We start from the raw sequence: 13,893 nt of genomic DNA on the forward strand, positions 1-13,893 counted from the left end.
TTGGAAGTGACAAGCGGACATGTTTGTGGATGCCTCAGCAAACAGCACATTCATTCGCAGCCTCGCAGAGTAGGTCATTGTGTTATATAACAGCGGGGCAGGGACTTCATACTAATGCACAAGCAACACCGGACCCGGAAAAGCAAGAAGCATCAAGCAAAAGAAAGAAGCAGTTTTGAATGTGGAAATCTAGATTTTTACCATCATATATGATCAATGAACAGGTGATTGTGACCACTTTACAGGTCCGGCAGTAACTTGCTATGGACCAATCACAGCCAAGCCAAGAGCGGGCTACATCAGAGAGAAGTCTCCATGAAGTTGTACTAGGGATGGAAAGACCCAGTTCAATAAGAAAAGTCTGTTTGTCCAAACAATTATTCCATTGGCACCTCCTGTGTCTCCACCTCAATTTTCTTGGGTGGTTTGTATGAGCCCATCCCCGCTGCTCTTTCTGCTTCTTCCTGGGTGTACGGCTCCTCTTTCAGCTGCTTCAGCCTGTAACAGAGAGATGAAATCCATCATAAAAGCTGCCATTCTAGAGATGACATGCACTGTAAGAGCCGCCATTCTCCCTTCTGAGCCCTGATAGGCACCCACCGCTCTCACACCCACCACTCTCTTAGGGTCCTATTAGACTAAGCGATTTTTAGTTTGCACTGATTAACGATAAATGATTGCAAACAAGCACTTTTGGGAATGACCTAAAATCATTCACCATAATACACAGAATGATATGATTGCAATTACGATCATTTGTAAACCCTAGTCTACAAACGGTCGTAATTATAAATGCACGATGTGGACATTTATTAGTGAACAATAATGATTTTAAGGTCAGCTTAAAATCAAAGACATCCGAACAAATTTCTGTTAGTTGTTTGATCGTTGCCTGCATACACACGGACAGATTATTGCTTTAATTTGAACAATTTAATGATTTTTCGCACCCCGAGCCCTCACACCCACCCACCCCTTTCTTACCCACAACCTTTACATCCACCCACGCCTCTCTAACTCAGAGCTCTTATACCCACCCACCCCTCTTACCCACAACCCTTACACCCATCCACCGCTCTCTTACCCAGAGCCCTCACACCCACCCCTCCCTTACCCAGAGCCCTCACACCCACCCCTCCCTTACCCAGAGCCCTCACACCCACCCCTCCCTTACCCAGAGCCCTCACACCCACCCCTCCCTTACCCAGAGCCCTCACACCCACCCCTCCCTTACCCAGAGCCCTCACACCCACCCCTCCCTTACCCAGAGCCCTCACACCCACCCCTCTCTTACCCAGAGCCCTCACACCCACCCCTCTCTTACCCAGAGCCCTCACACCCACCCCTCTCTTACCCAGAGGACTCCCACCCACCCCTCTCTTACTCAGAGCCCTCCCACCCACCCCTCTCTTACTCAGAGCCCTCCCACCCACCCCTCTCTTACTCAGAGCCCTCCCACCCACCCCTCTCTTACTCAGAGCCCTCCCACCCACCCCTCTCTTATTTAGAGCCCTTATACCCACCCACCCCTCTTACCCACAACCCTTACACCCATCCAACCCTCTCTTACCCACAGCCCTCACATCCCCCACAGATATGCCACCACCCCTCTCTTACCCAGAGCCCTCACACCCACCCCTCTCTTACCCAGAGCCCTCACACCCACCCCTCTCTTACCCACAGCCCTCACATCCTCCACAGATATGCCACCACCCCTCTCTTACCCAGAGCCCTCACACCCACCCCTCTCTTACTCAAGAGCCCTCCCACCCACCCCTCTCTTACTCAGAGCCCTCCCACCCACCCCTCTCTTACTCAGAGCCCTCCCACCCACCCCTCTCTTACTCAGAGCCCTCCCACCCACCCCTCTCTTACTCAGAGTCCTTATACCCACCCACCCCTCTTACCCACAACCCTTACACCCATCCACCCCTCTTTTACCCACAGCCCTCACATCCACCCACCCCTCTCTTAGGGCCCTATTACACGGAACCGTTATCGTGCGAAAAATTGTTATACTGTTCGAACTTAAACGATAATTGTCCTGTGTAATTGCAGGCAGTGATCGGAAAATCGTTTGTATGTCGTTGATTTACATTTGCACCTAAAATTATTGTTAATCGTTTGCTGTAATTCCACATTCGTTTGCTCAAGTTTCGCATTTTTTCAGTAATTGTTCATTGTAATTGCACATTGTTCATTGTTTTGCTGGGATCAGAAGGAATAAACGATCCTATCTAACGACCATCGTTCTGTGTAATATGGTGAATGAAATTAAATAAAAATAAAATAGTAACAGACTTTTACCTGCGCTTGTGAACTTTGGTTTTAAAATGCTCCTTCAAAGTCTTCAGGTCCACAAAGTATCTCCTTAAAAAATAAGAAATAACTTCATATGTAAAAGGATTCTACATGTGCACAATCTTACGTTTCTATCTTGATGTATATATCAGATATATTCACTTCCAATATGTCCAATACATCCATGTTACGTCAACCTATCAGCCATAGTGATAACCCACAGACACCTTCCGATTTCTTCTTTTCTTTCAACTAAACCATTGTGTTTGGCATTAGACATAAGGCTCTGTACAAACTGCTACCCTGTCATTGGGAGAATACAGTAAGGTTCCTAGATATTGTATCCGTGCTGCTGGTTGGCACCCCGGAGGTATCTTACTCTTGTCTCCATCAACTGCTCTTTATTTACAGAGGCAGATCCGTGACACAGTCTGCCCCCACCCTGCTCTATGGACCCACCCCTGGAGAGGTGCAGTCCATTTCTTTTGCGCTAATTGTTGGGATGTGAGTGTGTGGGCTAGCACTTATTTGTAGACTAGTTAGTGCCGCCGCATTCTATACAGACAGGAAAATAGGAGGGGGGAAAAAAAAAAGATTAAGAAAAAAAACTTGTAAAGCTAATCTGACCCAAAACACAAAGCACCAGAACCTCCGCGCCATCTCCCACTGCATGCTGTGACAACTAGCACTTAAAATATATCTCTAAATTCTTGACTTTGATCTAATTGTTGACATTTCATGTTATTTACCACTAAATCCCTGTAGTAGGGAAGTATAGGCCCCTATAGGGCACGGGGCACAGAGGATTAGGTCATTTTCTTACCCTGATCCTTAGCCCTGTTTCAGTTTATTTCATATGCTAATGAGGCTTTTTGGTGCACTGGGGCGGGGCTACCACCCTCTGTGCACCAATCCTCTGTGCACCAGTTCCTTCTAACAAATATCAGTGCCCCCCTCCCCCCCAGTGCAGCAGAAAGTCTAATTGGTAGAGATGAGCGCAGACTGGAGCCTGCTGGAGTTGTGCTCATCTCTAGTAGTAGCACTAGACAGTAGAGTGTCCTGCTATGTTTTCTGACTGTAGTAAAGGATTCAGCTGGGGGGGGAGCGCATTTAACTTTGTAGAGCACATACAATCATTTATCATTGTATAGAGTAACTATATACATACACATACATATATACACCACTGATTTTACAGCAGAGTGGTGGTCGGTAACCTAGACAACAAGCTGCCAACAACAGGATGAAAGAGAAGCATATCAGGAGGAGGAGAGGAGTATGATAAATGAATGTATTTAAAAAAATATATAACTTGACGAGTCCTACAATATAATTCTACTAGCTGAGATGGGAATATCACTAAGCAAACTAAAAAAAATAGTCCGCTCTGCTGTTTTTAGCAATCAGGCCAGGCGCTGGTCCAGGATCAGCATTTATCCCCTTTAAGGGTGCCTTCACATGTACCGGATTCGCAGCGTATTTCACACTGCGAGTTTGCAGAGAAATCCGCTGCGAATCCTTGAACAGTGAAGTTCAATGGGGTTACATATCCACAGCAGAATTTTTATTTCACAGCCCCTTTAACCCCCCGCAGCCCACAGCATACATTACCTGCTTGGCGAAGTGCCGTGCACTGATTGGCTGATGGCGACTAACGAGAGTCGGGAGCCTCACACCCAGCCGCACGTCGAGCAGGTAACGTATGTTGCGGGGGGTAGGGGGGGGGTGTTAAAGGGGGCGAGTTTCATATCTGCAGCCAAATGAAAATTCTGCTGCGGGTATGTAACCCCCATTGAACTTCACACTACATGGATTTGCAGTGCATTTCGCTGCAAACTCGCAGCGTAAAATTAGCTGCAAATCAGGTACATGTGAAGGCTTTCTAACTGCCTTGACCACAGTGTGATGAAAGGATTCCTCTGAATCCCTGCCCCACCATACAACAGACTGCATGACTGTATTTATATCTATGGTACTCACGCGCAATGTATACAGTAATGCTGCGCATTGCCGGGAAGGCTGTAGTCAATCTCCTGGTGGAGTAAACGTTGGGCATTTTCTGCACGAAGATCTTCGTGAATTTGATCAATGTCTTTAACTCTTCTTTTGGTTTTCCAGAGTTTTGAGATATTTTTCTTTTTGTCATTTTTGTGATTCCCAACCTGTTTGGATCGAGTCATCTTTGTGATTGTAGGCTATAAGAAAAGTATATAAGAAAGAAGCAAAATATAGTTACCATGCAAACTAATCATAACAACAATAATGGGGCGTGTGGCCCAGAGCTGGGTGCATCCCAGGAACCTTAAGGCCCTATTCCACGGAACTTTTTCAAACGATTATCGTTCATAAAATCGTTCAAACGACCGCTCGTTAACGATATTCGTTCTGTGGAATAGCTGTAAAGCGAACGACAACAGCGAAATCGTCGTTGAGTCGTTCACTATTTTTTTTCAACGTGCCTAAAAAAAATCGTTGGTCTTGCAACAATAATTCGCTAATCTTTTCGTTGAATAAAAAAATCTTTCAGTCGTTCTTGAAATGTCGTTACACTACAGATATCGTTCACGTTCCCACATGTATTATGTGTTATCGTTCGAAAAATCGTTAAGTGCTTGTTAACGAGCGGTCGTTGGAGCGAGTCTATGAAAGATAATCGTTCCGTGAAATAGGGCTATCAGTTAGCATTCACTCGTTCCGTGTTCTGTCCGTGAAAAATAGACCACACAGACGTTGAATGCAGGTCCTGGACTGTTTCTCCGAACGGCATGATGTTTTAAACATCATGCCAGCAGCGGGGAAACTCTTTGCATTGCCGCAGTGATTCAAAGAGTTTCCCCGCTGCTGGGGACTTGCATTCAACGTCCGTGTCTCACAGACAGAAAACAGGACGTGTGAATGCCGTCTAATAATAATAACAGTAACAATAGTAACACTACAGCAGGTGCGTGTCTGTGGCCCAGAGCTGAACGGATCCCAGGAGCCTGGTAACTAATAATAATAATATTTACAGATGAGCAAATCCACAATAGGAATAAAGTGAATATGAGGAACGATCTGTAGATTTCTTCCAGTGGCAGCAGCCTGAGGCCAGGTTCAGACAGGTAGAATAATATGGTGCCGGGATTATGGCAGCAGCCTGAGGCCAGGTTCACACAGGTAGAATGTTGGTGCCAGGATTATGGCAGCGGCCCCTTCTTACCACAGACACAATGATTCGAGATCACGGTAGATCACTGTGGCTATCGCTATAAAGTTTACCTGCTTACCCAACTGGAATTCAAAATATTGTAAGCTGTGTACCGGGATGGAGCTGCCCACGATACAGCGAAACCACGAACGAGGAAAGCGACTCCAACACCAGTTTAACCAAAACTGCACTTTACCGAAACACGTAACTGTGTATACCAAAAGGGGGTAATAACTCAAACTTACATAGACTTAATGCCCTATTACACCAACAGATATCTGACAGATTTCTTTGAGCCAAAGCCAGGAGTGGAGCATAAACAGAGAACAGGTAATAAAGGAAAGAGATTTCTCCTCTTTTAAAATCCATTCCTGGTTTTGGCCTCATCTGTCAGGCACCTGTTGGTGTAATAGGGCCCTTAGACGTGAGCAGAGGCTCCTGTACTAAACAGCGAGTCGCCCAGAAATATGTTGTATGAATACACACACAGTAACTTTACCTACTAGCGGGCCGAGATCTCTCCTCTCTCAAACGGACCCAGTCACAGACGAGTATAGATGCTCTCTACAGCAGATGGGGGTCCCAGAAGATACATAGATGGTGTCAGATCCCTCAGTCTGCATCTACTACGGCTACGTCAATCAAAATGGCTGCGCCTGTCCTTCCTCAGCTCCTCCTCCCTCTTCCCTTAAAGGAGACCTGTCACCCCCCGTGTCGGGGTGACAGGCTCCCGACCCCCCGTTAGAGCCCCTATACTCACGTGGTCCCGCTTCCTGATCCGGTCGGGTCACGGAGATATCAGCACCCGAAGCCCGGCACGCGCGCTGAGAGATGAGTCCGATGCCCATAGAGAATGAATGGGGAGTCCGATGCTCCGTCATTCTCTATAGGCATCAGACTCTCCTGTGAGCGCGCGCCGGGCTTGGGGGGCTGATATCTCCGTGACCCGACCGGCGGGATCAGGTGAGTATAGGGGGCTGTAACAGGGGGTAGGGAGCTTGTGACAGGTCCTCTTTAAGTGACATGTTCCAATTGTCAGGTTCGTCTCCCATGACAACACCACAGCCTAGGGCTGGGCGATATGAACGATATGCAAAAATACCGTCATCAATTCGGATGACGATATAGATTTTCGGCATATCGTCATATCGCGATACATGCCCACGGAGTGGTAGTGAATAAGCTTCTCACTTACCGCTCCGTGGTACCGCGCTGCAGGGCCTTCCGTTCACGCATCGTCAGCGCGCTAGCTGATGATGTGTGTGACGTCAGGGCTCTCCCAGTGCATGCTGGGAAGAAGACGCGGCCCGTCTCGCCTCGCGGACTCCATCAGCCAGCCCTGCAGGAAAGGTAAGTAGCAGAGGGGTCGGGGGGTGCAGATGGCTATGGCATGGGGCTGATGATGGCCCTGGCTGGGGGGACATGATGTGGCAATGGCATGGGGCTTGGCTGGCACATAGGGAAAGCTGATGATGACATAGTGGAGGGGGAGATGACTGGCACCGGGGGGGGTTGATAACTGGCAAGGGGGGGGCTGATAACTGGCACAGGGGAGGACTGATAACTGGCACAGGGGAAGGCTGATGACTGGCAAGGGGGGGTGATAACTGGCACAAGGGGGGGCTGATGGCACAGGGGAGGGCTGATGACTGGCACATGGTGGGCTGATGGCACAGGGGAAGGCTGATAACTGGCACAAGAAGGGGCTGATAACTGGCACTTTATTTTAAACAATTTTGTGTTTTACTAACACTTAATCTTTACATTGTTTGGAAAAAGATCTGTTATACAATACACATCTTAAAAAATTCTTAAAGTGTTGTAATTTGTATACACACACAAAAAAATTGATATATCGTGATATATCGTTATATCGTGCATGCATCAAATTATATCGTGATATAAATTTTAGGCCATATCGCCCAGCCCTACCACAGCCCCAACAAAAACACAGGCTGTGTATTGCAAAACAGCGACATCTTGTGGCCAAATACAGAAGGTCAGTTTGTAACCATAAATCATACATATTCCTATACACAGGTATATTTCCCTGGTTAAAGACAATGCGGCTGTTTTACTATCTCACAATATGACACCCTCAACAACCCTGCGTGGATGTATACATGGTTACACACGGCTCACGATTAGACCTATGGCCTGGACTTGTACCATAATACAGGAGCAAAATTACGCTGGTATTATACTGGTGCTAATCCGACCTCGTGGTCAATAGTTTGATCACAATTTTAACCAAAACCGGGAGTGGAACCAACACAAAGGAAAACAATATGGTGGAAAAAGAAAAAGAATACCAATAAAAATGAAAACACAGAACTCCATTTCCTACATGGAGGTGTTCTTAGATTTCAGAGATTTTTCATGAATAATGAGCATTAAACCCACAAACCCATATAGTAATCCCCACTGGCAACAGCTAAGGGGTTTATTACACTACAGTTAATCCCATAAACAGAGAATATACCATATATACCAGGGGTCCTCAACTGGCGGACCGCGGTCCGAACCCGGACCGCGGAGGCCAGCTGTCCGGACCCCTGGTCAGACCTCCTAACCTCCCGGGACGGACCGGATCCGGGGCTGTTAGGAGGTCCCGCTCCCCACCGCACTCCTCCCGCCCCATAGGCGCACTGTCCTTAGATGTCAGTACGCCTGTGGGGCTGGGGGCAGTGTCGGTCCGGCCCCCGGCTGATACGCGCTCTGTAGGGACGTCCCGGGGATTCCCCAGCAGAGCGCGCACCACAGACCTCAGTGTACGCTGCCGGCCTGTCCTTCCCGGAAGTGCAGGCCGGCGGCGTATGCTGAGGTCACTGATGCGCGCTCTGCTGGGGAATCCCCGGGACATCCCTACAGAGCGCGTATCAGCCGGGGGCCGGACCGAGGGGAGAAGAGAAGAAGACAAGAAGACAGGCGCGGCGGGGGAGCGAGGTGCTAGGTGAGTTGTGGGTTGTTTGTTTTTTTTCTCTGGGGGCTATCTATAAGGGGAGAGCGCACTGGGGGGCTATATACTACTGAGGGGAGCTCGAAGGGGGCTATATACTGCAGGGGGAGAGCACAGGGGGCTATATACTACTTGGGGGCTATATACTACTGGGGGGAGCTCACAGGGGGGTTATATACTACTGGGGGGGCTATATACTACTGGGGGGAGCTCACAGGGGCTATATACTGGGGGCTATATACTACTGAGGAGAGCTCACAGGGGGCTATATACTACAGGGGGAGAGCACAGGGGGCTATATACTACTTGGGGGGCTATATACTACTGGGGGGAACTCACAGGGGGGCTATATACTACTGGGGGGGCTATATACTACTGGGGGGGAGCTCACAGGGGGCTATATACTGGGGGCTATATACTACTGAGGAGAGCTCACAGGGGGCTATATACTACAGGGGGAGAGCACAGGGGGCTATATACTACTTGGGGGGCTATATACTACTGGGGGAGCTCACAGGGGGGGCTATATACTACTGGGGGGGCTATATACTACTGGGGGGAGCTCACAGGGGGCTATATACTGGGGGCTATATACTACTGAGGAGAGCTCACAGGGGGCTATATACTACAGGGGGAGAGCACAGGGGGCTATATACTACTTGGGGGGCTATATACTACTGGGGGAGCTCACAGGGGGGGCTATATACTACTGGGGGGGCTATATACTACTGGGGGGAGCTCACAGGGGGCTATATACTACTGGGGGGAGCTCACAGGGGGCTATATACTACAGGGGGAGAGCACAGGGGGGGCTATATACTACTGGGGGAGCTCACAGGGGGCTATATACTACAGGGGGAGAGCACAGAGGGGCTATATACTACTGGGGGGACCTCACAGGGGGCTATATACAACTTGGGGAGAGCACAGGGGGGCTATATACTACTGGGGGAAGCTCACAGGGGGGCTATATACTACTGGGGGGAGCTCAAAGGGGGCTATATACTACAGAGGGAGAGCACAGGGGGCTATATACTACTGGGGGTAGCTCACAGGGGCCTATATACTACTGGGGGGAGCTCAAAGGGGGCTATATACTACAGGGGGAGAGCACAGGGGGGCTATATACTACTGGGGGGCACTCACAGGGGGCTATATACTACAAGGGGAGAGCACAGGGGGGCTATATACTGCTGGGGGAGCAACAGGGGGCTATACACTACTGGGGGAGAGCGCACAGGGGGGGCTATACACTACTGGGGGAGCAACAGGGGGGGTTATATACTACCAGGGCAGTCACCCCCTTTGTACCGAATAGCAAAGGGCTGTTGAGAGAGAAAAAAAATGCCAGTTTTCCTGCTAATAAGCAGCAATTCTGTATATAAATAGTTGAACGTTTGTGAAAATTAACAAAACACAATTTCCTACTGATGTTCAGCTCGGACCTTCACCTGACAATAGACCCCGGTAAGTGGACCTTCACTAAAAGTTGTTGAGTACCCCTGATATATACCATATACTGTTTATGATGTCCTCGGATTACTTTGTCTTGTAGGAGATAAACCACCCTTAGGAGTCGGGCAGTGGCTTTTCTCCTCTTCTGTTTCAGAGCACATCTACCCTCATCTCAGCCAAGCATGCACGGGTATGGGGGGATTCAGGGCACATGCACCCTCATCTCAGCCAAGCATGCAAGGGTATGGGGGGGATTCAGGGCACATGTACCCTCATCTCAGCCAAGCATGCAAGGGTATGGGGGGATTCAGGGCACATGCACCCTCATCTCAGCCAAGCATGCATGGGTATGAGGGGGATTCAGAGCATGTGTACCCTCATCTCAGCCAAGCATGCAAGGGTATGGGGGGGATTCAGAGCACATGTACCCTCATCTCAGCCAAGCATGCAAGGGTATGGGGGGGATTCAGAGCACATGTACCCTCATCTCAGCCAAGCATGCACGGGTATGGGGGGGGATTCAGGGCACATGTACCCTCATCTCAGCCAAGCATGCACAGGTATGGGGGGATTCAGAGCACATGTACCCTCATCTCAGCCAAGCCTGCACGGGTATGGGGGATTCAGGGCACATGTACCCTCATCTCAGCCAAGCATGCAAGGTGTATGGGGGGGATTCAGAGCACATGTACCCTCATCTCAGCCAAGCATGCACGGGTATGGGGGGGATTCAGGGCACATGCACCCTCATCTCAGCCAAGCATGCACGGGTATGGGGGGGATTCAGAGCACATGCACCCTCATCTCAGCCAAGCATGCACGGGTATGGGGGGATTCAGGGCACATGCACCCTCATCTGAGCCAAGCCTGCACGGGTATGAGGGGGATTCAGAGCACATGTACCCTCATCTCAGCCAAGCCTGCACGGGTATGGGGAGGATTCAGGGCACATGCACACTCATAATGCGGAGAGCCAAAGCACATGCACACTCATCTGAGCCGAGCATGCACAGGTGTGGGGAGATTGTGAGAGGCAGCTATTGGTGAAATAAATACATGATCACATTTATTGATTATAGCCAGGATATAGATATTAGGCCTTATTCACACCTCCTGCAATCACGCATCAACTTATTACTCATGGATTTGTATTCAGTTTCCGATCTGTTCCATGAAAAAAACGGACCTGTCCCAGTGCGGATGGCGATTGCGGTACAGATTACCCTATAGAGGTCTATGGGAGCCGGGTTTTTTGTGGATGTGACATCTGCAGATGACATTGCTACCACCAGTCACTAAGCAGAGGCTGCTGACAACTGGCTCACAACCCTGCAGTTCCCCACACAACCAGTGGTGGCAGCAGAGAGGTCACCCACCCCCAAAAACATTACTGACAAACACTGGAAATAACACACAAGGAATAACACACTGTACTTCTCTTTTTATAGTTATATTATACAGTAACATCACTTTATTAAAGCAATGTATCAGCAAAGAACAAAAATGTACACAGTCTCCGGAGTGCCCCTTTAATTCCCCTTAAAGCCCCCCGACAACCTGGAAATACGGTATGGACACCGTCACACCACAGAGTACACTCCCGGCAATGCTGCCACTCCCTCCCCTCATGTCCCCGGTCACTCCAAGCCGCACTCACCTAACTTACAGCCCCGTGCAGATTTAGTACCATGCAGCAAAGAAGGAAGCGCTTTAAAAAGAGAGGACAAATTGCTATTTAGCCCGTTGATTCCCCAGCGCGGCCGCCATTTTACCGTAGTCTATTTCATAGGCAATACATGGTTTCACGACAGTAAAATGTCTTCCTCTACAGAAGACTGAAACCTGCTCCGTCACAGCAGAGACTCACACTGGCGTCACGTGACAGCCCCAGCTGGGCCATAGAGAAGGCTTCACATCATTCCCTACAGCGACCTCGGGAGGTTATTGTGTGTAATAGCAGCGAGAGCCCTTGCTGAGCTGCATGGTATAAGGCGGTGTCCACCATAGCGCTCTATAACATTACAGGTGGGGTAGTGTGCGCTCCTAGTTTGAGACAGAGACGACGTGATAGGTTATAGGGTCCTCCGTCTCACACAGCAACGTCTGCTGAGGAGGACGGGGGATCAGGGCAGCCTGGGTAGGTGAGTATGAAACACTGTACAGGGGCCGCAGCACATTATAGCTTGGGTGGGATATAGCACCTTATGCCTCCTATCGAGAGATACAATACCTTATGCCCCTGCATTGATAAGATATAGTACCTTATGCCCCCCCCCCCCCATATTTATGAGATATAATACTTTGTGCCCCCCCCATATTGATGAGATATAATACCTTATGCCTCCCCTCCCAGTTAGATATAACACCTTATGCTCCCCCAATTGATGACATATATCTCATCAATGGGGCAAAGGTATTATATGTCATCAATAAAGTATTCTCACCAGGCTACATAGGGCTTCTAATCAGGATACATATGGCTCCTTGGCAGGATACATGGGCCCTCCTCATCAGGATACATGCTTTTCACCCTCATTTACACATTCAGGCTATGTTCACACTGCGTACGAATCCGTATGCAAGTCTTACGCTGCCGTACATGTGCGGCTGAAACTATGGGCGTGCGAAAAATCGACATGCGCCGGATGCGTACGCACCGCGAACATACCCCCGTAGTACAGTTATGCTTCCCTAGCTTGTTTCGAAGCGATCTGAGGCAGGTCATTTACTTGGAAATCTTCGCCCAGCCCCGTAAACCACACAGAACCTTTTGGATCGAAAAATCAAGTTCAATTTGGCTGAAATAAGTACTTCGTACGGGACCGCATGGAAATCCACGGCCGTGAGTTGGAACATTTCCGTCCTCAAACAATGGTCTTGTTCATTTTTCACGGCACCGTATACGATCCGGCCGTAAGCTCATACGTTGTGTGCATTGTGCGGGCGTATATTGTATACTTTCAAGCGAATATTGCGTATATTTGCGGTTCGCACTACGGACGGATTCATACGCAGTGTGAACATAGCCCCAAGGGGTACTCTGGAGAGTATCACTGGTTTCATAAAGTTATATTCCTTTGTAATAATAGTGAGTGGCAAAAGTAAGAGGCGGCACAGGCTTCTCTGCAGTTTGCGTAGATCCAGAGCAGTGCTGATCCAGAGCACAGCAGGCGGTGATAACAGGTTCGGCAGACATATATGACAGCGCCGGGAAGGACTATGGACATAATAAAAAGATATCCTGAATCTTTATTAGAAGCTATAGCTAGCCATTGGTATTATATTGCTGGGACTGTTATGATAGCAGACAGAGGCCTGAGGGCTGATCAGTCAACACCAAGAAAGGGCAGCAGGGGAGAATTCGTTTCCTACCCCTTTTTTGATCCCTTAGGGAATGCGATCATAAAAACCATGCAAAATTCCTGTCACGTTCTTTAATGTTATACCCAAAACACAAACCCTTCTTGGAAAACAACCCAGTGTAAGGGGAAACTGTCAGCACCTGGGCCCTGCCTAAGGTGCTGACAGTGTGATGTAGCTGGCAGTCCCCTTGTGACCATGGTACTTTTTGGTAATTTGTCCGTGGACTGGATTATGCACAACTTTGGGTCCCCTACTGTAATAAAGAGTCAAAGAGGAGTTGTAGAAACAAAATATAAGACAGCGCTCCATAGCGTAATTCAGACAGGACTGAAGTGGTGAAAGTAAGCACATAGAACTCTCACCTGAGAAGGTTGTGCTGGTGTAAGGCACAACTCTTATGGTGCCTTTACATAGGCAGATTTATCTGACAGATTTTGGAAGCCAAACCCCGGAATGGATTTGAAAAAGTGAGAAATCTCAGTCCTTTCTTTATGACCCGTTCCCTGTTTAGGGTCTGTTCCTGGCTTTGGCTTAAAAAATCCCGAGTGAGCAGGAGGCAGGCAGCATTGATTATTCATGAAAAAGAGGGAGGAGGGAGTGGTGAGGTAAGCCAGAGAGCGGCACAAAC

At 48.8% G+C, this 13,893-nt stretch overlaps 1 protein-coding gene across 1 annotated transcript; it reads right to left on the reverse strand.

The window, feature by feature from the left end:
* Positions 1–173: 173 nt before the first annotated feature.
* ZNF593 (zinc finger protein 593) lies at positions 174–11,668 on the reverse strand. Its single transcript, XM_069971421.1, has 4 exons — positions 11,560–11,668; positions 4,282–4,496; positions 2,308–2,370; positions 174–498 (listed from the first exon to the last, which is right to left on the reverse strand). Exons 2-4 carry the CDS (start codon positions 4,479–4,481, stop codon positions 378–380), a joined length of 384 nt encoding a protein of 127 aa, XP_069827522.1. The 5' UTR covers positions 4,482–4,496; positions 11,560–11,668; the 3' UTR covers positions 174–377.
* Between the last annotated feature and the right edge of the window lie 2,225 nt (positions 11,669–13,893).

This window comes from Dendropsophus ebraccatus, chromosome 5 (genome assembly GCF_027789765.1).
Source record: "Dendropsophus ebraccatus isolate aDenEbr1 chromosome 5, aDenEbr1.pat, whole genome shotgun sequence".
Lineage (NCBI taxonomy): Eukaryota > Metazoa > Chordata > Amphibia > Anura > Hylidae > Dendropsophus > Dendropsophus ebraccatus.

Excerpts from the sequence above, each read along its gene's own strand:
- ZNF593 (XM_069971421.1), bottom strand. The coding sequence starts at position 4,481 with ATGACTCGATCCAAACAGGTTGGGAATCACAAAAATGACAAAAAGAAA. Across the intron at positions 2,371-4,281 it reads CATTACTGTATACATTGCGC|GAGATACTTTGTGGACCTGA; the intron begins GTGAGTACCATA and ends TTATTTTTTAAG. Across the intron at positions 499-2,307 it reads ACCAAAGTTCACAAGCGCAG|GCTGAAGCAGCTGAAAGAGG; the intron begins GTAAAAGTCTGT and ends TCTCTGTTACAG.